The sequence below is a fragment of the Phascolarctos cinereus genome, unplaced genomic scaffold (genome assembly GCF_003287225.1).
Source record: "Phascolarctos cinereus isolate Bilbo 61053 unplaced genomic scaffold, phaCin_HiC Scaffold_4;HRSCAF=312, whole genome shotgun sequence".
NCBI lineage: Eukaryota > Metazoa > Chordata > Mammalia > Diprotodontia > Phascolarctidae > Phascolarctos > Phascolarctos cinereus.
In genome coordinates this window covers 389,986,387-390,013,838 of record NW_027555847.1, presented here as the reverse complement: position 1 = coordinate 390,013,838, position 27,452 = coordinate 389,986,387, and the positions used below count along the sequence as shown (strand labels likewise).

The 27,452-nt window shown below is 40.8% G+C and overlaps 1 protein-coding gene across 21 annotated transcripts in view; it reads right to left on the bottom strand.

Moving 5' to 3' along the window:
* Window positions 1–27,452, bottom strand: part of CELF4 (CUGBP Elav-like family member 4) — a 583,999-nt gene that overhangs the window by 433,123 nt on the left and 123,424 nt on the right. For all 21 annotated transcript variants that reach the window (XM_078153279.1, XM_020985716.2, XM_020985719.2 and 18 more), the window contains exon 2: window positions 3,561–3,643. In XM_078153279.1, coding sequence (XP_078009405.1) covers window positions 3,561–3,643 — 83 coding nt within the window. The remainder of the gene's footprint in view (window positions 1–3,560; window positions 3,644–27,452) is intronic.

Genomic DNA, 27,452 nt, shown 5'->3' with positions numbered 1-27,452 from the left:
TCTCCCAGAGAGAAATATCACCTTCCTTTCTCTGTATCTAACTGAGGGTGGGTGGGACACAGTGCTACATGTTTAATTTCTTTGGTGGCGTGAGTATGTGTGGTAGAAATGCAACAGATTTTGTTCCTATTAGAGGCGAGATGCCAATTCAGTAACTTGCTGAGAAACAGAATCTGCTGTTAGTACTATCCTTTCCCCCTTCTCTTTTCCTCCCCCCTTTCTCCCCCTCCCTCCCCTCAGTAGGGAGGTGTAAGGCTGATTTTAATGGATTGATTTTAATGGATTTTGAAGTCTGGAAAAAAGCCTAAATCGCTGAGGTTACCAGTTTTCCAGGTTCTTATTTTCATATTTATTCCCCTGAGTCTTATAAAAAAGGGTCTGGCTGGGGCATTCAGGGGTGGTTTTCCCAAATAAATGGTCTACCCCACTACCCCCAACCATGCCAGTCAACATGACCCTCTACTCAGCTGGCAGGAACACTGATTATCTGGCAATCAGGTCCCTTATCTGGCACAGCCTAGCATCGTCCCTTAACCTGAGCCTCATAGGAGGGGGCTAGACTAACAATAATAATAATAATAACAGTTCCACCATCTGTAATCAGAATGACTATTTTAAAGCACCATTTTTATTTATTTATTTATTTTTGCTTGCACCTGGGTGAGTCTGCGAGGCAGCATTTTCTAGGAACGGCAAACTGCAACTACAATGTTTTTCCTATCTATTCCTTGCCCTGCCGCCCTGAATAACATCTAGCATCTTGGATTTCCCCCCAGCCCCAGCCTCTGTCCTTTCTCATCTGCCCCCCCTCCAAATAGACACACACAGACATTCCTTCCTTTCCTTTCCCCCAAACTTGCACAACTTGCCTTTGTGATGTTGGAAAATGCCAGTGGATTTCCCAGTATGAAGGATTAGCACAGATTATGGTGAACAGTGTTAATTATCGGTGGAAAAAGAGGGTAGTGCGTCGCTCCAGTGTGTTCTTGATTTCCCCTGGGCCTTTCTGCCTGGTAATAAGCCTTCTTTAATCTGGCAGGCCCCTTGGTGAAATCAGCACCACGGACAGTGATATTGATTGCTTCTGAGAAACCATCACAGCTGCTCACCCAAATTACCTTTGATATGTGACCTTTAATGTAATTACTGCAACATCAAAGTATTTCTATAAATTATTAAAGAACTAATACACTCCATCATTCAGCTATTCTATTATATGTAAAATAAACAACCACAAGTTAATGTTGGCTCCTGAACAATCAACACTTAGGCCTGAGTCTTGCCCCACCCCCTCTCCTCACCACTGGACTCCTCACAGCAATCCCCCTCCTCCACTCCTCCACCTTCCTGAATTTCCCCCTCTTCACATCTCTTCGCCTCTCCTCTCTTATCTCCGTCTGATTCCCTGGTTTTAGCAATCTTGAAACTCTCCAGCAATCTCCCGCAGGCTGATGAAGGGCCTCCCATAACAATGTGATATTTTCAATTCCGTTCTGGTTGCTGTAAAATATCTATCACAATTTTCCCCAAAACAAAGTACCATAAACACTTTATTAATCAACACATACCTTCTCAGAAGTCTTTTGATTATCTCACAATATGGCTTTACGTTTCACATATAACATGGGATGACGTGGAACATATTTCTGTCACCTCACAGAGCACATCCAGAAAGTAATTACTGTAAAATATGTGCAAGGAGCCACTCCACTAAAACACACAACCATACACGGCCACCATGCCTGAGCCCAGGCTTCGCACAGAATCTGCGTGGTGCATCATTTCCATACATTTGCATCCATGTGCATATTATTAAAATGACTCAGCCCGTGCTTGGCAATAACAAATAGGAAGGCTGTGGTAATGTGAGGGCAGACACTGTATAATTCAGAAATAAAAAAATACCCCCAAAGCCAAACCAACTGATCTTTGATTCAAAGGTCTTCTAGCTGTGCGGCATCCTCCTTCTAACCCCTCCCACCCTTGTTAATGATGCTCTTGCCTCCTCCCTTTCACTGTTTGTTATCAGGGGCAAGGGAATGTAAGCTTACATATTTATCTATATACACAAGTTTATATTCACTTGCACCTCTTTGTGTTTAAGCTATTCATAGAACCATACACATGCCCTCATACATGTAGCACATGTAGCACATGTATGCCTCATGGTGGCATATATTAGACATATGTACATGTCATATATACATTAGATATAGGTGACTGCATACACACCTATCCATCGAGTCTTAGATACAGAGAGAACTATATATATATATATATATATATATATATATATATATATATATATATATATATATATATATATATGTATGTATCTGTCACTGAGCACTCAGAGAGAAAACTTGGACCCTTGACCTGAAGAATGCTTCTTATTTTATGATGATGAACTCGCTCAGATAATAGCAGTGGCTGATATCACACCCAGTTAGGGGGGCCATAAATAATTTCCTCCTTCCACTCAGAGAAGCTATAAAACAGGATCAGGGCACAATAGTTTATCAAAGACAGCGCCTGGCTCCTTAAATAACCTGGGTGATCTCACACCCCTGCAAAGGAGCTCGGAGCATGGAGCATGTTTGGTGTCTGCCCCGGGATCAAGGAAACCTCTTCTTGGCTGGCCTTTGAAGAGGCCAATTTCATTAAAAAGCCACTGGGCTTTAGGCTCCCTTGTGTTAAGAGTTTTCTTCCCCCATTAGACCTCGAGCCTCATCGACAGATGAAACTTTTGTCTTTCTTGCCTCTCACTTCTCTGAAGTCAGAGCTGAGAAGGAGTAGAAGGAGGAAGCATATATGTGATTCTTTCAAGGCCACAAGAAAACAGGCGCTCCATGCTATCCCATGGCTCCATGAAGTCTACTGGTAGCTGACGACTGATTAGAACAGAGCTGTCACCAGGCAGTGGTGGGAGTGGGGGCTGCATCTGTGGGCAATGCAAAGCCTCACCTCTACCAGATCTGGTTAGGGTGACAGCTTACATTTCCTGACAGCTATCGTCAACCCAGAGACTTCAGGAGTATGGAAAGTGGGAAGGACAGACAGAGTTGTAAGCAGAGATGTCTGTTCTTCCAAGGCCACTCTCCCCATCTCATACCCCAAGTCTTCCTGAATAACAAAGCACCTATTCTTAGTTTTGGGTGAAACTCCACTGGTTCATTTTACTTTCATCTGCTCTCACCCCTCCATTCTGTCCTATCTCACAAGTCTTCCTGTTTGTACCATCGGCCTGTGTGTTAGATAAGGTTTGATCATGTGGAACAGGTTTATATCTTGGGAAGAAGTTGAAAACGTGTCCCCAGTACTGCCACCATCCTTTGCTCAGGGAAGGGAAATTGAATACATTAGGATGTCACATCCTCAGCTCTGGTCTCGCCTCTTGTCTGCTTTCCACCAACAGCTATGAGAAAGGACCAACATGTCAGCAATGCTAACTTGAGTCCATAGTCTTAGGTATCTGCGCATACCCACTGTCCCTTTTCCCTCCCCAACTCCTAAGGGAAGTAGCAGAAAACCCAAGTTGGTGATTCAGAGGCTGGACTCACCCCGGGCAATGTCTTCTGTTCGTGCAGTGCACTCTGGGCCTTCAGGGCTGATTCCCGCTCGCAGTATGTGAGGAAGGCACAGCCTGGGAAAAGAAAGGGAGGAAAAGGTCAGTAATGGCAGCTGGCCCAGAGGATTGGACAATAGGCTATATGAAGGCTGGGTCTTTCTGCCAGGGAGCTCAAGGCAGTCACCTGAACTTTCTTCCTCATCTCCTCTATGGATCTCTCTTCTCTCTCTATTTTTCTCTTCTCTCTGACCCCTATTCTCTTTCCCCATCTCACCACTGCAGTCTCTCTCTTCTCCCTCCATCTATCCTTTCACTTTCTCTCTATCATCATCTTTCTCAATGTTCCCCCAAGTTTCCCTATCTCTCTCACTATCTCATAGCCTCTTTCTCCACTATCTCTTACCTCTCTCCTTTTCTCTTTCCCCCTTTTCCTAATTCTTTCCTCAGATCTCATCCCTTTCCTCATTTATTTCTCAGCCTTGTATCTCTTTCTTCACTGTCTCCCATCTCTCTGTGTCCTTTATCCCTCTTCATTCTCTTTAAATCTCTTCTCCAACTTTTCTCTTCCTACATTTCTCCTCTTACCCCTCTCCCTGTACTTATTCTTCCTCTTGAAAGTCTCACTTTTCTGCCTTTGTCTCTCTCCTTCCTTGGTAAAAGCTGCTGCTGCAATCTATATGCTTAAAGGACTTAGCCTCTGCCCATTCCCTAGCCCCTCAGAATGTGTACTCCTATTTGTACCCACAGATGTGCTGACAGACGCACCCATGCTTGCCTGCATGTACACACACAAGATTTCACACGCAGACATCCACACTAGATTTACTGAGTTCAGTTCCTGAGTCCAGAGATCTCTTTCACCACTGGGTTCACTCTGATCACGAGGTGAGAGCAGCAGCGCCCTCTTGCGGTGACATAGAATGACAATGTCTCCATGGACGCCCATCTCTGCTTCCCATAAGGAAGAGAGGAGAGGACTTGGTAGCAAGGCTTGCCTGGTGGTTAGACATTTTGTCTCTTCTTTCTGGTCCCCACCTCTATGTCCTTTCTCCCACCTTCCTTCTTGTTCCTTCTCCTGTCCAGACATCTAGTTTCCAAGCTGTTCTTAATAGAGAGCAAAATAATCTGATAAACCCATTTATACTCAAATGTTAGTGACTTAATAGTTATTCTTTCAAGGCATGTTTGCCCTTTAACTGGGAACAAAGCCTTAACCCAAAAGAATGGTTCCCTGACTCTCTAATTGTATAATTTTAGTCATTGTGACAGAGCAAAGAGGGATAAGTAAGAACAGCTTCCTAGAACCCTGCATATGTGGTTAACTACTTGTTTGCTAAATAGACCAGGCCCTGGCTAGGGTAATTCTGAGAAAAGTTGAATTTGGCTAGATGATGATGCCCACATGTATAGGTCTGCCAGTGAGCAAAAATTTTCAATATCAGGAACAAGGTCAGAGCTCTTAAGACATATATCTCAGGGAGCTATACCATGTGTTCCTGCTGGGCTGACTGCCTTGTTTTCCTCTGAGCATATAATTCAGCTCTCTGTGATTAAGTTTTCTCCTCACCTGAAGCATATTGTCTCATTTTAGCTAAATCCTACCCATCCTTCAAGGCCCACCTCGAGAAAGTCTTCTCTAGCAACCTGGTGTTAAAAGAACACCCTATTTGGAGTCGGGAATCTGAATTACTGCTTTACTTACCTGCTTACTACCTACATGACTTTGTGAAGATTATTTAATCTCTATGGACTTCAGTTTCCTTATCTGTAAAATGAAGCTTTTGGATTAGACTATCTCTAAGGTACTTTCTAGCTCTAAATCTGTGTTTCTATGATCCTTTGTTCTGAGTTCCCCTTCTCTGAACTCATACAGCACTTAGAACATGAAGCATATGATCCAGCCCTTGATCACACATTGTCCTATGTCTACTTCTTTAATGTGTATGAATCTTGTCTCTACAGAGAAACCATGTGCTCCTCAAGAACCATTTCTGTTATGTTCCCCCAATAGCACCTAGGACAGGGATCAGCTCGTGGAAAACACTCAGCAAAGGCTGGCTAAATTTAATTAAATTTAAACCTTTTCTCATCATCAAATCTCATTGTTGCCTTCCCTAAAGAGGAAGAGAGAGTGGGAGGGAGGAAGGGAGGGAGAAAGAGAAAGACAGAGAGATAGACAGAGGTAGACAGACAGAAACAAAAAGAGAAAGAGAGAGAGGAGTTGGAGGAGAGAAAAAAACAGAGACAGAGAAAAAGGAGAGATTAGAGAGAAACAGGGACAAGAGATGAAATAGATGAGGAAGATAGTAGAGACAAAGAGATGGGACAATGGAAGAGATAGAAAGAAGTAGAGGGGGAAAGTGAAAGAAGTGTGGAGAATAACATAGGGAAGAGGGGAAGGAAATAGAGAAGGAGGAAAAGACAAAAAACAGGGGGAAAAAGACAGACATGGAGAGAAGGGAGAGAAAACAGAGGTTTGGTGGAGGGCACAGAAGACAAATACTTTCCATTTGTTTCATATAGGTGTGCTGCCTCCTAGGCCCCCCTTCCCTCCTTCTCCCTTTCGTGTGGCCCTATCCTCCTGAAATGAGCCAGGCCAGCCTGGAGCAGAATCTCTCTTGCTCCTATTCCCCACCACTGATCCCTGATGATCATGCCTGGCAGCATCTACCCTCCCCCATCCACTTCATAGATGGTTATTGATGGAGACACCCGGGGAGGAAAATGAATAGCGGTCAGAGGCCTCTCTGACGTCTTCCCTTATGCAGTCGCCCTCCTCTCCCTGGGGTGTCTTTCCACCCTTCCCCTCAATTGTGTCATCTGGCTGTCGGTTCTACCGACATCTGAGGCTCCAGCTTCAAGTACCTCTGTACAACGCATGCTGGCGGAGCCCAATAAGAATCTGAAGATGTTCTCAGGAAACACATTCGAGGAAAAGTTGTTTGTCTCTGCAATCCCTTCGCCTACCACAGGACCTGGCACGAAGTAAGTATTTAATTAATGGTTCAATGTAATTGAATTACTAGAGAGACCCCTGAGCCTAAGAAGAGAAAGAGGAGGAGGAGGAGGAGGAGGAAGAAGAAAGAAGCATCAGTCTGATGTTCTGTGTTTCTTAGATCAGTTTGGAGATGCCTTTGCAAAGTCCATTCCACATGGTTCTAACTTGAACTTCCTTCTATCTGCTTTATAAATCCATGAGCTTTCCCTTTGTTTACCACAGGATCAAAAATATGCCTCCTCCAGGAAGGGTTCTCTCACAACACTATAGGGTTGTATGATGTAAAACTGGAATTTTCCTTAGAGATTATCTAGTCCAACCTTGTACATTTTATAGGAAATATCAGTCCAATGGTTAGTGAACTGTCCAAGGTCACATAGGAATTAAGTAGCAGAGTGAGGATTTGAACCCTGGTCCTCTGATTCCAAATTCAGAGCTATGTCTAAAACACAAGCCCATAGCAATCTCTTCTATTTAGTATATTCACACTGAGTAGCTGTGGACTGAAAGACAGTGAGATTCATATTTCTAAAGATAAGGTTGGAAATATCAGTGCTTACCCCCTAGGATGGTGCTATTTCAGAGGCCAAGACAAGGGGACATATGAGATATATTGGGATGGGAGGGGCCTATCAGGCTCACTCCATGTAATACTACGTAGGCATCTAGGCGGTGCAGTGCACATAATGCAGGACCTGGAGTCAGGAAGACTCATCTTCCTGAGTTCAAATCTGGCCTCAGACACTTGCTAGCTGTGTGACCCTGGGCAAGTCACTTAACTTTGCCTCAGTTTCCTTATTTGCAAAATGAGCTGGAGAAGGAAATGGCAAACCACTCCTGTATCTCTGCCAAGAAAACCTCAAATGGGGTCAAGAAGAGTAGGACACGACTGAAAAGGACTGAACAATAATAATAAGCTACCTACAACAATTATAGACTAAGCTGGTCCTGCCTTCCAGGAAAGAGAGGAAAAAGGAGGGGTATGTGTCTATGTATACCTGTGAAATAGTTGGTGTGTCTGGACAAGAATGTTTGAAAGCATGTGTACTTTGCTAGTACATGACCATGTAGGTATGGATTTGCATGTGTATGCATGTATACACCTGTGTATTTGTATGTGAAATATGGACAACAGTGTATGTATATGTGTATTTGTATGTCTAGGTACTATGCTTGTGAGTTCAAGCTTGGGGGTGTATGTTTCTCTTGTGTTCATATATATGTATGTAAATGTGTGTATGAGTGAGCGTGCTTTCAGAGCACCTGTATATAAGTGGGGGGTTGTTTATAAGACCCATTGTGTATAGTGAAAAGAGCAATGATTTTGCAGTCAGAGGACCTGGTAGGTAGCAGGGTGCAGGTAGGCTGCTCCCTACTTGTGCAACCCTGGGCAAGTCACTTTCATTCTCTAATTCTCTTTACTCCACTGTAAAATGAGAGCATTGGATAAGATAAACTTTAAGGCTCTCCCTAGCTCTAAATCCTATGAAATCCTATATGGATATGTATGTGTGTTAATATGTGTGTATGGATGATATGGGACATATCGTTACACAGGTGGGCCTGTGTGTATACGCATGTATGTCTACACCAAGGAGCTTAGACATTCCTAAGTTCCACTCATTCCCCCCCTCAAATTTTGCAATAAGCTACATCAAGCTTCTTACAAAGTACATCCCTTGCCTCCTACTTACCATCCTTTCCTGCCACCACTCCATGTGAAGAAGCGGTTAGAGGGCTATTCTCCACTAAGACAGCTTCCTTTCCTGTGGCCTAGGAGGGCCAGGACATAGTGCGTGAGGGGAGAGGAACAAGCTGCCCTCCAGGACCCTCCTTGGCTCCCTGACTTTGCCACTGAAAGCAGAGGCAGAAAGCTCAGAAAGCTGGCCAGCCTTATCCTTCCCATGCAGGAGCTGGCCCTGGGCTGAGTCTTTTCAGGATATTCAAATCATTCCCATTTATCAGGCGCTCGGTTTGCATCTCAGAAGCGAGCCAACAGTGCGCAGCGAGCACAGCCAGACCGGCTTAGAGCCATGAGGAATATTTTTCCCCTCCCTAATTGAAAGAATTCATTTCTACTTTTCAACCTAAAATTGATTTACTTTGAGGGGGGTGGGGTGGGGAGAGAGGCAGGCCAGCAGGCAGGCAAGGGAATGTTGAAATGCAGCTTTGAAGATGCTTGTCCCCTAAGGAGACTGAGGTGCAGAGCAGCACTTGTGTGAAGCAGAGAACCACATCACAGCCTTCTTCCTCACCTGCCTGCCACAGCGCCTGAAATTCCACCATCAGAGCATCACCTCCTTTGGGTCTTGAAGGCTTTATTTTTATCTCTGAGGGCTCTCTAAGGAAATGGAGGTGCCACGGGGAAAGGGAGGTGTGTGTGTGTATGTGGCAAATGTCATAATCCATTAAAAGCCAGCCCTTGGGAGAGGGGAATGAATTGACAACCAGGGTCAGTTCCACTAAGATACTGAGGATAGCCTGAAACTGGGCCCTAAATATTCTCCTCAGATCTTTAGGGAGGAAGGCAGATCCTAGTCTATGGGGTTCAGAGAATAAGGAAACATCACATGCTTCCATTCCCTTATTGACATAAGACCCAGACTATCCTTTCCTCAACCATTTGTCCAATTGATAGCAAAGGACCTCAGGAAGGGGCATGATAGGTGCTAATAGCTTAAAGGAGGCAGGTTCTGGTAAACTCAGAAATTCAAAATAGAATGGAAGCCCCCTGAGGAGAGACACTCCATTTTTGGGAGGAGAGGGAGGTATCCCCAGTGTCTACTACAGGGCCCAGCATGGAGTAGATGCATAATGAATTCTTGTTGAGTGGAATTTTATTTGATAGTGGCTATGAGCCATTTATCTGCACACCCCAGACACATGCTGGGCTGCATGCTTTCTATCTCCTTCCAACCTAGGTGGAAAGGCCAAGGCCAACCACATTTTCTAGGGACACTGAATATGACCATTTGTGAGTCCCATTGTCTTCTTCTAGATTTCCAAAGGAAAATAGCAATACCAGCAAGATTTCTCTTTGGCTGTCTCTATCTCCCATGTCAGTGCCCCTCATCCTTTTTATTGCTCCCAGTAAAGATTGAGAACCCCATAGTGACACAGGGAACTTGGAACCAATATCCTACTACCGCTACCAAAAGTAAGCTATACAGACTAGGAAATAGATTTCTCTTACTTGGATTATTTCCCATCCTCTTTATTTTTATTTTTGGAGGCAATTGGGGTTAAATGACTTTCCCAGGGTCTCCCATCTTCTTTAGATCTCTCTCCCAAGGAAATCCTGGGACTCAAGCCAGTCTCAAGTCTCACAAACCTTTAACTTGGCACCCAGGACCCTCATGTGCACTCCACCCCACCCTAAGTTGCTTGAAGGTGCCTAGCTATATCTGTGCTCCACAAAACCTCTCCATAGATCATGATGTCCTCCTTCCTTAACATAGCCTGCTCCATCTCTACCCTCTTACTGATGTCAGAGACCTGCTTCTTTTACCTCTGTTTCAGAATACAGAGCAATCACATCTTCCTGCTATCATCATAGCTGCCTAACATGGTGACTTCTTTAGCGTGATCATTTTACAGCAAGAATCAGGGCAGAGATTATTGCACCTCTCAGTGCTGTGGTGTGCTTAGCATGGTCAGGACTTGGCAGTTGAGAGAGAAGGTAGGATGAGTGCTAGTCTTGATATTAGGAAAGATTTGGGTTCAAATACTGCTTCTATCCTTACCAGATGGGTGACTCCTGGACAATTCAGTAAACCTCTCTGAGGCTTAGTTTTCTCATTTGGAACATGAGAAAATTTCTGAGGCTTGTTTGGCTTTGCAGATTTCAAAGCATTATGGAAATATCAGCTATTATTGTTAGCTTTATGCCCTAAACCCTGGCTCCTATACACCATTGAAAGAATGAAAACTAACAGGCTTCATTTTTAGACTGAAGATACTGACATCCAGGGAGTCACACTCCCACCCCACATCTGCCTTGTTAATGTTGTCCTTACTGTTTCGTCATGCCATCCACATTTCATAAATGGTGATCTCCTTTTTATGCCAATGCTCTGTGAATAAGTGGATTCTAATATGAGGTAAATTGGGGGAAAGGGATTATTCATTTTATAGAAATTCATTGTTCACTTTGAAGAAATGTTCATTGGAGTTTCCTTTCAATTTAATTAAAGTCAATAAAGATTTGTTGATTATACACTATGTGCTTTGGCCACCTTCCCTTATTCATTTAAAACATAATTTGTAATACAAATATTTTATTTGTGCACACATTTTCAGGAATACTTCTACTGTATGAAGTTAGTTCTGTGAATAAAAATATTAATAACATATTTATCTAGCACTCTATGGTTTACAAAGTAGTTTGTACCTCATAACTTCTTCACAAAGTGAATATTATTACTTGCATTATATAGAAGAGGAGATCAAGTCTCAGTGATATGAAATGACTTAACTGTGGTTACAATGCAAGTGAATGTCAGAGCTTTACCTAAAACTCATGTCTTTTGACTCTGAAGTTGAGACTTCTTTCCCCTATTATGTGCTGCCACTCAATAATATATTACAATTCACATATATTAATATTATATAAATGAAACATTAGCAATAGTGCCTGGCATTTGCATGCCATTTAATTTCATCAAAGCACTTTCGGAACTATTATTTAATTTTGTTTTTCATACCTCAGAGTAGAAAATATAGGGGAGACACCATTTTGTAGATTTTAAAGGTGAGAACACTGAGACCCAGACAAGAAAGCCATTGGTACATTTGAGATTAGTAAATGGGTCTTCTGCATTGGAATAAACATTAGAACACAACTTAAGACTTGGTTCTGAAGATCATGTTGTTGTCCGGAGGGCAAGAAGAATTCTTAGACAAGGGAGAATCCCCCAATGAGCCCCTTGATTTCTCCCTCAATCAATGAGACTGATCTGATCAATTGCCATGTGTCTATCTCTACGATAGTGTTTCTACACCCAAAAAACTCACAATATAGTTGGTGTGACAAGATGCCCACTTTCTGAAACAGAGAATCATACAGTGATAATAATAATAATAATAACAATAATTATAATAATAATGATAATTTGCATTTATATAACACCTATCATGTGCCAGGAATTGTGCTAAACACTTTATAAATATTATCTCATTTGATCCTCATAATAACCCTGGGAGCAAGGTGCTAGAATACAGGAAATTTCATCATCAAAGTCTGGATTGTGTGGTTCAACTTTTAAGTGAAATGTCGGGTCAGAGAAAGGAAAGCCAAGAAAAGCTTCGTGAAGGAGGTGGGGTTTGATTTGACCCTTGAAGATGACTGGAATTTGGGTAGGTAGAAGGAAATAGGGAAGACATTCTTATCTAGGAGAATGGAATAAACAAAGGTGTGGAGATGGGAATAACATGGTGGGTATGAGGAGACCCAGTTGGGCTGGAAGGGCTAGAAGGGTCCTGGGGCCTTTTGGTCACAACTTGGATGACAGGGAAAACCCAAGACTGAATCAAAGGGACCTGTCACAGAAAACTCCTGAAGAGAGTGTAACAGAGAACAACCTTGCTGTAATTGAGTTAACCTAGCTCTATACTGTAATACATGACTGAGGGATTTCTAAATTATAGATTTAGAAGAAGGTTCTTTCCTGATCATCTCATTTTAATGATGAGAAGGCTGAAGCTAAGGGTGGAGAAATGACTTGTCCAAAGTTGTATTGATAGTAAGTAAGACACCTGGAATTCAAAATCTGGTTCCTTTTCAATATACCTTGAGGACTTGTCTTACACACAGCAGTCAATCAATACTCCAACAAGCATTTATTAATCACCTGCTTCATGTCAAACATTGCCCTGGGCACTAGGCACTGGGACAAAATTAAAAAGAGAATAGAGAACTTTTATGGAGTTCGAATTCTCTAGGAGACAGAATATACTCATATATATGTATAACTATAATCATAGGCTTGTAGGTTTGGAGCTGGAAGGGATGAGATATATATATATATATATATATATATATATATATATATGTATATATATATATATATATATAAATATGTATGTATATATAACATATATACACATATAATGGTAAGGAAGGGATGATATACATATATTTGTGTGTATATGTATATGTATACATACATACATACATACATACATATATACAGTTATTTTGTTGGGGAAGCACTAGAAGACATGGGAATCAGGATAGGCTTCACATAGGACAGGAGTGGGGAAGCTGCAGCCTTGAGGCCATATGTGTCCCTCTAGATCCTCTAGTGCTGCCCTTTAACTGAATCCAAACTTCAGAACAAATCTCCTTACTAAAAGGATTTGTTCTGTAAAACTTGGACTCAGTCAGAAGGCCACTCCCAAGGACCTAGAAGACCACATGTGGCCTCAAGGCTGCAGATTCCCCACACCTGATGTAGGAGGTAGTTTCTGGACTGAATGTTGAGAGAAACTAGATATTCTAAGAGGCAGAAGTCAGGAAGAAATGCATTCCAAGAATGGGAGATAGTATGTTCAAAAGCATGGAGATAGGAAATGAAGTATTCTGTGTGAGGAGTAGCAAGAAGGCCAATCTTGCCTGGTCTCTACAATGTATAAAGAGGAGTAATGTATGATGGGCTTGGAAAGGTAGCTATAGCCTTGTGGTAAAGGTTTTAAATGCCAAACGGAGGAGCCTGTACGTGATCCTGAAGGCCATAGGGAGCCACTGGAAGAAGGGAGGGAGGAGTGACATGGTTTGACCTGCAATTTAGGAATTATTCTGGCAACTGGGTAGAAGAGGAATTGGAGCAGGGTCAGACTTGAGACAGAAAGACCAATGAGGCTATTGAAATGGTCTTTGTGACAAGAGATGAGAGCCTGAATTAGCATGGTGATTGCACGAATGGAGAGAAGGAGATAGATGGGAGAAATATTATAACTGTCTTGTGAAGGGTCTGAGAAGGCTTCAGTCACTCCCAAATATCTCCCTTACTAGCTTGCCCCATTATTTAAAATCCTACTATTAATGATCCATCTTACAAAGCACTGAAGTCCCCTATTAAAAGACTAATAATGAGGAGGGACAATCCATTAATCTGTTATCAGCCACTTGTACCTCAGTATGAATTTGTTTATTATAATGCTACAATTTGCTGAGATTTAGGACTCTAAGGTATTTGAGATTGTAGTGCATGTGTTGGGGTGTTGGGTGAATATAGAGGTCACAGAGTATTACTCAGTTGGGCAAGCCTAGATGGGATCTAGAGTGGGGGATTCTGGGTGGCCTAGAATTTCATGAAGGGTTTGGATAAGTGAGTAGTAGATCCAGAAGGGAAGAAAAGGTCATAGAAATGGGAAGTGGGAGAATCCACTGTTCACTGAATAGTTAAAAAACGCTTCTTCTTGTGGTACCCTTCCTCCCTTAATTATGCATGGAAAAAACAATTCTTAAAGGGTAGTGATACAGAAAGGACATATGAGAGCCAAAGGAAGGGTACCTTGAGCTCTTAAGAGCTCCTGGTTTCTGCCAGTTATTCTCAGTCTTAGTGGAGTAGGTGGGAAGATTATGAGAAAGGCCCACTCACAGAAATGGGGGAGGAGGTGTCTGTGAATCTCCTAGAAGGGAGGAGAGAGGAGAGAATAGGGAATACATTCAGCAGTTCAGTCACGATTCCTTGCCAACCCCTATCCACCATGACTCATTCATGATTGTTCTCACATCCTTGATGACATACTTCATGGCTTCACCAAACACCTCATACTTCTGACTTCACGAACTATGGACTCCTGAACTGGGTATGCGATTGTGAAAGAGAAAAAGACAGAAGCAGAGAGACTGGAGACAGTGACAAGCAGAAATGGACATGGAGGGGTAGACAAATGGAAAGAGACACAGAAAGAGATGGAGAGGAAGGACAGCATGAGGGGGTGGGAGAAACAGGGGGTGAAGAAGAAACAGAGGAAGGGAAAAAACAGAGATATCCTGAGAGCTGCTTTGCTTAATTTCCACTGAAATCTCCACTCATAAGGCAAAAGAGGAAATGGATTACAGTTGCGGTAAAATAGATTATGGTTATCCATTTGGAAGAACTTGTGGACTCTAAGAGTGAAAAGGCATTGTAAGGGCAGGATGAGATTTTGGTATAGACTGAGAAGGACCATGTAGTACAATGTGATATTATCATATCAATCCTCCAGAGGGTTTTTCCCCCTTTAAAGAAGAGCATAGACATTGATCTATCCTAGAAACATCCTTGCTTAGAAACAGAGGGATCAGTGATATAACCGAGAGGCTTCCAGGCCTGTGATCCTCCAAAAGAGAGACAGACAGACAGACACACTGATTGAAATAGGCTTCCCCTACATTTTCACTCACATGTCCTCTGAAAACAAACCCCTAAACTAGAGATCCCTTTCCTCTTTGAAGCCATGAATTGATGAATGTGGAAGGGGGTGGGGCTGTTCCCTCAGCTGCCCAAGCAACTAATTGGGGTCTAATGGCATCATAGGATCTATTGGCAGTAGGTCTAATGCCCTCCTGCAGCTGTACACTTTGCCAGGTGTGTAGTTCTTTGGGCCCAGGCTTACTTACTCCCATCTAGGAGCTCCCAGCTGGGAATTCATCCTCAACCTATTGAACTGTAGTCACTTAGAAATATGAGGATCTCTGAAGTAGTCCCTGGGGAGAGATGAGGTTTTGAAGAGAACAGGAAAGAGGAACACAAACAAGAGCCAGAGAGAGGGGTTGGAGAAGAGAGAGCTGCATTAATACAGGATAAGACTGGTCCTGTGTACATAGGCAACTGCCTATTTAGTATAATCTGATAAGTGTAGGGAAGGCCCTGGAATCCTCAGCTATCTCCCTATCAGCCTATCATGGTTCTTAGAGCTTTAACTATCTGAGTTTAGGCATCGTTCCCTGTTAAAATGTCTGTAAGTGTGTCAGGCTATTAGTTATTAGCACCTGTATGGTGAACTAGATTATTGCATCAGTTCTGTCTCCATAGCTAGCTGTAATCATGACCCTGAGGAAATGGGAAATTCTACTAGGAAGAAAAATTTTCCAGGATGAGCCTGCCTAAGGTGGAGTCATGGAGAAGGAGGCTCTAGACCAGGGGTTCTTATGGTGTCCATGAACTTGTTTTAAAAAATATTTTGATAATTCTGTTTCAATATAGTTGGTTTCTTTTGTAATCCTATGTACTTTATGTATTTAGAAACATTATGCGGGGAAAGGGTCTATAGGCATTGTCATACTCCCCAAAGGGTTCATACCACAAAAAGGTTAAGAACTCCTGGCCTAGACTGACAAGGGCTGATGTAAGGTTCCTAGACATGTGCAGCCCTATAGGGATCAATAAGGAATTGTTGTTGTTGAATCATTTCAGTTGTGTTTGACTCTTCATTACCCTGTTTGGGGTTCCTTGGCAAAGATCCTAGAATGGTTTGCCATTTCCTTCTCCAGCTCATTTTACAGATGAGGAAACTGAGTCACACAGGTGACTTTCCTAAGGTCACACATTTAGTAGGTATCTGAGACCAGATTTAAGCTTATTAAGAAGTAATATGGGATAGCAAAAGAGTTTGGACCTAAAGTATCGAAATCTAGAATTCAAAACCTGACTTTGACACAGACCAGCTGTGTGACCAAAGGCAGATTTCCTCACTCCTCTGAGACTCATCTTCTTCATCCATAAAATCATAGTACTTTTACTACTTATCACCCAGCATCATTGTGAGAAAAGCACTTTGTAAGTATTAAAGGGTTATTGAAAGGTGAGTTATTATGATTGAATGGGATCTGGGGAGGTGTGAGAGACATCTGCTTCTTTCACTGATTTCTCTATTTTCCTCATGTAGAATGAAGTTAACTCAGTGTGTGTGTGTGTGTGTGTGTGTGTGTGTGTGTGTGTGTGGTAGATGAGATAGTTGATTATAAATACCAGTTGTCTAGAAAGTCACTTCTCCAACCTAAAGACAAATCCCTAAAAAGGAAGGCAGATAGGCCCATCTGCATGTAATTTTCCTTGACTGAGACTCAGGGACTTGCCTATAGAACCACAGAACTTCAGAGTTGGAAGGACCTTAGAAATCATTAGCAATCCCTTCATTTTCCAGATGGGGAAAGCTTAACCCCTTGGGACTAGGTGGCACAGTGGATAGAGCCTGGAGTCAGGAAAACCTGAATTCAAATCCAGTCTCAGACACTCACTAGCTATGTGTCCCTGGGCAAGTCATTTAACCTCTGTCTCAGTTTTCTCATATGAAAAATGGGGATAGTAACAGCATCTATCTCACAGAGTTGTTGTGAGGCTCAAATGAGATAATATTTATAAAATGCTTAGTATAGAGCCTGGCACATAGCAAATGATATATAAATCTTAGTTATTATTATTAAAGTGACTTTTCCAATGGTATACAGGGTATTATTAATGCCAGTCAGTATTAGAACTTCATTCATCCTGTTGCTCATTAGCCTGAAAAGCCTCCTCCTCCTCTAGTAGCCATACCTCTCTTTTCTTTCTCTGCCTATGTAGGCTTACTCTCCTAGGATGTCTTCCCTGATGAAACTCAGATCATTCTGTTTTTCTTTGCTTCTTTTTTTAAATCCCATATCCCCTTGGCATATAGGTAGGTGTCTTGTGTCAAGTAGTTTTGGCATTCTTCCTTGATTGTTGAACCTGAGGGTATATGGCATATCCCAGCCTAGAGAGTACAATTCAACCCCAGCCTCAGTAGACACCTCCTGTGTGTCCATTCCTGTCCCAGGCACCATAGGTGGGGTGGAAAAGGGCAGGAGCAGAAAACATTCTCCCTATCCTAGGGGAGGCAATCTGGAGAGACAAGACTCATGGAAGAAACAAAAGACCGGTAACTGATGGGTGGCCATTCATCACACCTGGCCTAGACCCAGATCTACCATGGTATTTCTCAACCATGCTTCAGGTCTCTGGGGCTCCAGCATACCCCTTTGTCCTGGCACTCTAAGCTCCCCCTCTGGCACCTTGGGCTTCTGATTGGTTAGCATTCACCATATGAAGCCTAGATTCAGACTCACTATGTCACTACTTGGCCATCTTCATGCCATGCTAAATCTGGCCCTAAAACATTAATCAAATTGGGATTACCGAAAACACTCATTCCCCTTTGTGTGCCATTTCCCCCTATTAGAATGTAAGCTTCTTGAAGGCAGGGAATATCTTGCTTGCTTGTATCTGCATCCCCAGTGCTTAGCACAGGACCTGGCACATAGTAAGCATTTAGTAAACTTTTTAAAAAATTCATTAATGAGGGTGTATGATGCAGTGCTAGGTTATGTGGTTCATACCCTAAGTCTGATAGGTCAGAGAATGGGGTGATCAGCAGGAGTATGTAGGAAAGAATCAAATGGGTGTGTGTGGGGGGAATCCAGTAGGTGTATTGATAAATCCTTCCCATTTTGAGGGAGTGCAAGAATATCAGTCCTCATGGATATCAGCTTGCTCTCAGATAGAACCTGGGGCATATTGGCTTTGACTATGCATATTGTACTGCCTTGTGAAATACTACATGGCCCCCCCTAAGGATCAGAACTAATAACTCAGATTTGGCCTGCAGTAGATTTGGAATGAGAGGACCAGGTTCACATCTCAGTTCTGCCACTTATTTCCTTCCTGGCCTTGGACAAATGCTTTATCTCTCTTTCCCTCAGTTTCCTCCTCTGTAAGTTCCCTTCTAACTCTAAATCTGTGATCACATGAACCAATGTTATATTTGCTCTGTTTTCTTTAACAAGACAGGTTCTTCCTTTCCAGTGCATCTAAAACTTTGCCTTTCCATAAGGGGTCCTCTGAAGCACGTAGAATGTGCTTTCTCCTCACACCCAATTCTAGAATTGCTAGTCCTTCACTGTATAGCTTATCTGTGACCTCCTACAGAAGGCCTTTTCTGATATCTCACACAGCGTATATAGTAGGTACTTAAAAACATTTATTGATTGAATGACTACAATACTCCCCTTCCCCATTAGAATATAAGTTCATTGAAGGCTAAGGATTGTTTAAATTTTCTCTTTGTCTCCCCAGTCACTAACATACAGTACCTTGCACATACAGCTGGGTCCCAATTAATATAAATAATAAATCTTGTAAAATGATGGCATTATTAAATTTGCACTATTTCCACTGGATTGCAACCAATGACCACATTTTACATAATTATAACTTTGAGTAGTGTGAATTCAAATATGTGTCCCTACTTCAAGGGATTCTTTATTTGCCCTTGGAACTTACCAGTAATAGATACTTAACAAATTCATGTTGAATTGAATTTCTATAGCACTTTAAGACTTACAGAGCACTTTCCTTATTAAAAAAAACAGCTAAGAAGTAGGTAGTAAAAAGACTTTCCCCATTCTACAGATAAGGAAATTGAGGTTCATAGATTAGTAAGTTGCCCAGGATGATTCACTGAGTGTCAGTATCAGGAGTGGAATCTAGGCTGTCCTAACTTTAAGTCAAGTACCCTTTACACTAACCTGTGCTACCTCCCTTTTATTCTTTATACTTATAGGGTCTGAAGTTCGGATCACATCCATGACAATTGCATTCATTACTCTTGTGTCTTGTCTTTGGTTTTAGACTGCAAAGACATTTTGGTTTCAATCTAGCCTCCAATAGTCCACTAGCTCTATAGTCACTTTGTCTTCCTTTCTAAGGTTGTTCTCAATATAATCAGGCTTGAGCCTGGAAGCATGGTCCGTGGGAGAGGCAGGATAGTATGGGGGTAAGTCTTAACTCTGGAGTCACAGGCCCTGGACACAAGATATTTCACCTCTTTAGTTTTTGATATCTTCAACTACAAAATGAAGGTGTTGGATTAGAGCATTCACTATATGAAGCCTAGATTCAGACTCACGATGTCATTCCTTGGCCATCTCAGGCCCCTTCCATTCTAAATCTTGGACCCCATAATTCTAGAGGAAACCCAAAGGTCAAGACTATTCTCTCCAGGGGAGATGGAAACTGGATAGATCTTTTCTCCTTCTTGCCATTTTGCTCAGGGTCTTGGAAAAGCAAAGAGGTTGGGTTGGGAAGAAGAAGTAGGCCTAAAGATACGGGAATAGGAAAAGAATGTTCTTGGATGCTCCAAAGCCCCAAGGAGGAAAGACACAGATGGCTTTTAAATACTACAAAATTTTGATAATACTTGAGATCAAAAAATTCTCTTTCCCTTATCCCCCAAACTGGAGATTCCATGGGTGTCCTCTGCCCTACTAACATGCATACTAACTAAATTGACGAAGGAGTTTGAGAACCAATCACAAGCTGCCAACATAGTAGAAAATGAGCAATCAATCAACCAATAAGCATTTATTAAGCACCTACTACATGCCAGTCAATGTGCTAGATAGTACAGATACAAAGACAAAAGTAAGATAGTCTCTACCCTCAAAGTACTTACATTCTATCAGAGGAGATGATACACATGTAGGTATGTATATTTGTATGCATGCATACAAAAACACACAAAGAGATGTGAACTAGATGCAAACAAGTGATTTTTTGAGGATGTGCCCTTGTAGCTTAGTGGTTAAGGAAAGGCTTCATACAGAAAATTTCATTTAATCTGAATCTTGAAGAAAAATAGGGATTATAAAAGAGAGGTGAGAATATATTCTGGACATGGGTTTCACCTAGTGCAAAGACTGGAAGATGAGAAACAGAGTGTTATATATGAGGAACAATGTGAAAGCCAGGTCGCCTGGATCACAGAATGTATGAAGGGAAGCAGTACATAGTAAGGTTGGAAAAACAGGTTATGAAGGAAGTCTTAATGCTAAATGGAGTGGCTTCTCTTTCATCCTAGAAGTAATGGGGAGTTTCTCACGTTTACAGAATATGGGAGTGCCATGGTTCTACTTGTGCTTTAGAAAAATCCATGGGAATTGGCAGCCATGGGAAGGATGGATTGGAGTAGGGTGAAACCTGAGTTAAGAAGATTGATTAGAAGGCTATTGCAATAGTCCAGGCAAGAGGTGATGAAGGCTTGAACTAGTGTGGGTGGAGAGAAGGGGACAGATGTGAGAGAATTTGTGGAGGTAGACACAAGAAGATATGGCAACTAATTGGGTATGTGTGGTGACTGAATGAAGAGCCAAGGAAGCCACCAAGATTCTGAAACCTGGGTGGCTGGAAGGATAGTAGCATTTTAACCAAAATAGGGAAAGTCAGAAGAGGGATGGGTTTCTGGGGGATGATAATTTGGCTTCTGGTTAGGATGGTGAGCTCACTCATATGTCTAAGAAGAGCACCAGCCTGAATAAAAAAAAGAAAGAAAACCCAAAGAAAAGCTATAGGAAGCACCTTTATCCAGATCAGGACTGAATAAAAAGACAGTCAGAAGCCTGTGGAATTGGGAAAGGTTTCCCATCAGAAAAAGGAATTTGAGTGCAGGCAAACAAAATGAAAAAGGAATACTTCTAAAATGTGTCAGAGATACTCCAGGGGCACTTGAAACCAGTGGTACTCTGTATTCAGTGATAGGAAGACTGAAGCACTCAGATAAGAAAGCTCTAGGATAGCAAAAAGAAAAACCAAAAAATAAAACTACAGTTTTTGGATGTGGGGCTGGGAGCTGATTGCACATACCAGGACTCCCCAGGGCTCAGTGAGTTCCCCACACTCTGACCTTAAGACTATAGCACTCTGAACCCAGACAACCAAAGGGCATATGAACACTTCCAGCTCTCAGAGCGTAGATATGCCAAAAATGAAGGAGAATCCACAACATATAAACAGTAAATAAAAGAAGTCATTAGAAACGATTTTGCTCAAGTATATGCCAACAAAATTGATCAATGAAATGGATGAATGCTTACCAAAGTATAAAATACCCAGATTAGCAGAACAAAAAATAAATAATTTAAACAACCCAATCTTAGAAAAAGAAATTGAACAAATCATAAATAAGCTTCCAAAGAAAAAGCACCAGGATCAGATAGATTTACAAATGAATTCTGCCAAAAATTCAAAAATATTTCTAGTACTACAAAAATGATTTGCAAAAATAGTAAAAGAAAGGGTCCTATCAAATTCTTTTTATGATATAAATATGATTTTGATACATGAACCATGGAGAGAGAAAGCAGGGAAAGAAAATCATATATTCCTAATGGATTTGATGTAAATATAATGAATAAAAAGTAAGCAAAGTCAGAAATAATAACATATGAAAAATTATACACATAGACCATGTTAATGAAAAAAATCAACCCCAAAATCACATTATTATATCCATATATGTAGAAAACGCTTTTGACAAAATATAATACTTTTTTCTCTTAAAAACACTATAAAGCATAAGAATGAATTAATCTTTGCTTTAAAAAGCCAACAACATCTATTTAAAGCAAAAAGCCAGCAATATACATCATGGAGAAACACATAGGCCTTTCCAATAAGATCCTGGGTAAATCAAGGATATCCACTATCACCACTGTTATTTGATATAGGGTAAGAAATTCTAGTTATAGCAAAAATGCATGAAAAAGAAACTGATAAAATAAACATAGGCAAAAAAGAAACAAAATGATAACTTTTTTAGATGGACGGGGATCTAGAGAACCCTAAAGATTCAACTAAAATTAACTGAAAAAATTAACAACTGCAGCAAAGTAGCAGGATATAAGGATAGCAGCATATGTTGTCAACTATTCTATATATCATCAACAAAATAATAGCAAGTGATAGAGAAATTCCATTGAAAATAATTATAAAATATATAAAGTATTTTGCAGTATACCTACCAAAACCAACAATAACAACAACAAAAACAACATAGGAGGTACATGAATATAATTGCAAAATACTCTTTACAAAAAAAAATCCCAATAATTGGGAGAGATTAGTCATTTATTTTTGGGCTACGTCAACATAATAAAGATAACGATATTATGTAAAATAATTCATTCAGGACCATATCAATCAAACTACCAAAGGATCATTTTATAGAGCTAGAAAAGATAATAGCAGAATTCAACTGAAGGAACAAAAGGTCAAGAATCTCTAGGGAAAGAATGAAAAAAAAAAGAAAGTAGGAAGGCAGGAGGCTTAGCAATACCAGATAAACTGTAATGCAAAGCAGTAATTGTCAAAGCTATCTGATACTGGTTAAAGAGCAGAAATGCTGCTCAGTGGAAGGGATTAGGTATATCATATATAGAAACAAACATAGGGTCATAATGTTCAGTAAACCCAGAGACTTGAACTACCAGGGAAACAACTCAGTATTAAATAAGCACTGCTGGGAGAACTGGAAATCAGGCTGGTAGAAATTAGATTAAGATCAGCATCTGACACCATATACCATATTAAGCTCCAAATGCTTACATGATATTGATATAAAGAGTCCACATGAACAAGAAAGGAGATATACAAGCATTTATAAGTGCCTACTATGTGCCAGGCACTGCGCTAAATGTTTTACTAATATTACCTCATTTAATGATAATATTGTATGAATAGAAGCTGAGTTATTGACCAAAGAAGACCTAGAGAGGATCACAGGAGATAAAATGTATAATTTTTGATGATATAATATTTAAAAATTGTACAAACACAATCAGTACAATTAAAATTAGAAAGAAAACAGTTAACTGAGAAAAATCTTTGTGACCAGTTTCTCTGAGATAGGTCTGATATTCAAAATATATAGGGAACTTGTCCAAATATATAAGAACAAGAGTCATTACCGAATTCATAAATGGTCAAAGGACATGAATAGGCAGTTTCCAAGGAAAGAAATCCAAGTTATCTATTGCCACATAAAAATATGCTTCAATTCATTAATTATGATAGAAATCTAAATTAAAGAATTTCTGAGTTTCCACCTCAAAACCATGATTGGTAAAGATGGCAGAAAAAAAAAGGTGGTGGTGGGATGACAACTGTCAGAGGCACTTCGAGAAGACAAACATGCTAATTAACTGTTAGTGGAGGTGTGAATTGGTGAAGCCATTCTGGAAAGCAAATTGGAGCTCCACCCCAAAGTCACTAAACTGCATATACTTTAGCCCAGCTATGCCATAACTAGGCAGATGCCCAAAGGAGATCAAAGAGAGAGGGAAAAGATCTCTTTAATAAAATTATTAATGGAAGCAGTTGGTTGTTATAGCAAGGAACTGAAAATCAAGGGGACTCATTAGTAGGGATATTTTGTTTTTGTTCAATCATTCGGTTGTGTCCGAGTCTGTGACCTCATGCATTGTAGCACATCAGGAGATGGGGACATAGTTGAAAAAATAGTTTATATATATATGAATATATACATATATATATATATATATATATATACACACACACATACACACACAAATAGCATATATATATATATAAATATATATAAATATATATAATGGAATATTATTGTATTGTAAAAAAATAGTTAAAGGGACAGATAGAGAGAAACCTGGGAAAACTTGTATGAGTTGATGCAGAGTGAAATGAGCAGAACCGGGAGAACTATTCATATGATAACAATGATATGTAAAGAAAAACAACTTTTACAGACCTAATAATGTCAGTTGATGCAGTGACCAGCCATAACTCCCTCACTTTCTGACGCAGAGTTGATGGGCTAGAGGCGTCACAGGAGACATATGCTTTTGGACATAGCTAATGAGTAGATTTGTTTTGCTTGATTATGCATATTTGTTATAAATGACTGGTTTATTTTTTTGGGGAGGGAAAAGAGATTGGAGTGAAGACGGGGTTACTCATATTGATACCAAGGAAAGAAGAGAGAGATTCATGGAAGCATTTTTTAAAATGCATAGGTTAGATAAGAAGGAAACTCAGAGGGAGATAGAAGGGAAGGATAGCTATGAAACTAATGTATTGAATTTATTATATACTTTAAAAAATCTGCAAGTAATAGTGATTCATAGCTTTGTATACAATCCTGTTTCTGTTCTTTATATATGGAAATATTCATGTTTATTGATGTTTGTCAGAATAAAAATATTTTTTAAAAGAAGAATAATGAATTCTGCTTTGGACAACATTTGGTTTGAGATGCTTATGGAACAAACTATATAAAATAACCACTAGGCAGTTGGAGGTGTGGGAAAGGAGCTCAGGACAGAGGCCAGGGCCAGTGAGCTATGTGGCTGGGAGCTCACTCCTTCAGAAGGTGAATACAGTTCAATTGAATTCAATTCAACAAGACTGAATTGAATCTGATGCTGGGGCCTTTAGGGGATTCTAAAAAAGGACATGATACAGTCTTTTCCTTCATGGAGTTCATTCTCTAGCTGGGAGACAAAACTCACATACAGAAGCATCAAATCACAGAAAGTTAGAAGATGTGAGCTTTAGAGACCATCCAGGAAAAACCCTCCTTTTTATAGATGAGGAGACTGAGGCCCAAACAGATTTGCCTAGGTTATACAGCTTCTTAGTCACTGAGATGGGAATTATATTTCAGTCCTCCTTCCACTACATCACAACAGAAGTACAGGGTTAAGCAACTATTTAAGACAATGTATGTTAAGCATCACAAGCTATAGGTCAGAGAGTGAGCACACTCTGGGGCTGGAGTAGCTGGGAGGGCTTCTTCGGGGAGAAACTTGGGTTGGGTCTTGACAAAATTTGGAGAGACAGAGAGTTATGTGTGAAGCTAATTCAGACAGTACCAGCAGAGTAGTGACCTCTTGCTGGGGAAGATCTTTAGGAACATCAGCTTTCAGTGAGTCTTACTTCAAGGAAACGTCTCATGGCTCACCTCCTCAGGTGACCTTTTGAAAAGCCAACAGTTCCATGGTTGCCACCGTGGGCACAAACCCTGACCCACCTCTAATTCAAGAGAGCTGTAAGCTGCTCCCTTCACCAGGACAAGGGCCTTTGACAAGGCCTGAGTGATGGGAAACGACAGGCTAACATTTCATTCTCAATCACCAGACTTTTTTGTAAACCAAATTTCCTTCAAACATGTCCCAGCCACTTGCCCTACAACCTACTGTCATATGCCAGAGAGTGTAATGATGGATAGAAGAGGCACCGAGAAAAATAATGTTTATGGAAGGATGTAGGCCTGACAAAGAAGGAAATCATAGGGATGGGATGGGATTAAGAACTAGGATTAAATACTGAGGGGAAGGAGGGAATCATAGGATGATCGATTTAGAGCTGGGAGGAGCCTGAAAGGCCATCTGGTCCACCGTCTAATTTTATGGATTAGGAAACCGAGTCCTAAAAAGGTTAAGGAACTTGCCCAAGGTCACATTGTAGGTCAAAGATCTTGGATTTGAACCAAGGACCTCAGACCTAAGATTCTCAGGTCCAAGATCTGACATACTTGCCAATGAACTATGAGAGAAGAAGGCCAGAAATGCCAATTGCTGGAGGCAGTTAGGTAGTACAGTGAATAAAGTGAAGTTCTAGAAGTCAGGAAGATGAGTTCAAATCCAGCTTCAGAAACTTATTAGCTGTGTGACCCTGAGCAAGTCATTTTAACCTCTGTGTGTGCCTCAGTTTCCTTATTTGTAAAATGGGATTAATATAGCATCTACCTTGTAGGGCTGTTGTAAGATAATATTTATAAAGAATTTTGCAACCTTAAAAAGCACTATATAAATGCTAGTTATTATCGTTCTTGCAAAAAGGAAAGCTCCTTCTTTGTTTTCTAGGACATTATAGTTTCCCAGTATTCTTCCTCCTTCTTGACTGGACCTTCTAATTATCTTTCACTACTTTCTCTTTCTCCTTCCTGCTAACTGTGGGAATCTCTCCAAAGAGTCTATCAAATCTTTTCTAATTTTTACACTTTCCTTCATTCTCATGACTCCAACTATCACTTCTATGTGAAGATGCACATTTGTTTGTCCAACCCTTTCCTCTTGCCTGATTTTCAGTTCTATGTCTTCAACCTCTCCCCTTGCTTGTCACATCGTTGCCTCTCCACATATGTGAATACTAAACATCTTTCCTTCCTTCCAGAAGCCTTCCCCAATTTAGCATTGGGATAGAACTTAGAAGTCATCTGGTCTAATTCCCTCATTTAACACATGAAGAAACAGACCCAGAGAAGGAATGTATTATTAATGATCCTTAAGTTTGTATAGTATTTTCTAGTTTTTAAATCATTATTATCCACAATACCTCAAGACGTAGTGTGACATAGTGGAGAAAAAGCTAGCCTTAAAGCCAGGAAGACTTGGGGTCAAGTCCCATTTCTGACATAAACTGGCTGTGTGACCCTGGGCATAATCACTTAATCTCTCAGTATTCTGGGCAACTCTCTAAGACTTTGCATTTCAGAGGAGGTGTGATCTGCATTGATAAAGGGAGTTTCTTGTGCCAATGAAATCACAGCTCTAGGCCTCATGCTATCTAATATCTCAATGTATCTTGAATGATAGCATCTTTAGGACTGGAATGGATCTTAGAGATCATCTAATCCAATACAATCCAAATAATCCAATCTAATGAATAAACCAAGACTCACAGGTTTTAAGTGGTTTGTCCAAGGTCAAACAGATAGTAAAAGGAGCCAGGATTTGAATCTAATTCTTCTGATTTCAAAGCTACTGCTTTTCCAACTAGAAGAGATGGAAGGTAATGACAAGGCAGAAAAAGATATAGGAGAAAAAGAGGGTGAGGGAAAATACTAGTGTTAGATCATAGAGTGAGTAGAGGATCAGAGAGAATGTAGGAGGTATGGGGGCAAAAGGATGAGAGAGGGACAAGTGATTTCGCATCTCTGGGATACAGTTTCCCTCTCTGTAAAATGGGCTATTGAATTTATGGTCTCTAAGGCCAGAGGTGTCAAAAAACAGGGTCTTACAACACTCTAAGTGTGGCCTGAGACAGATTAAAATGTAATCAGGAAATA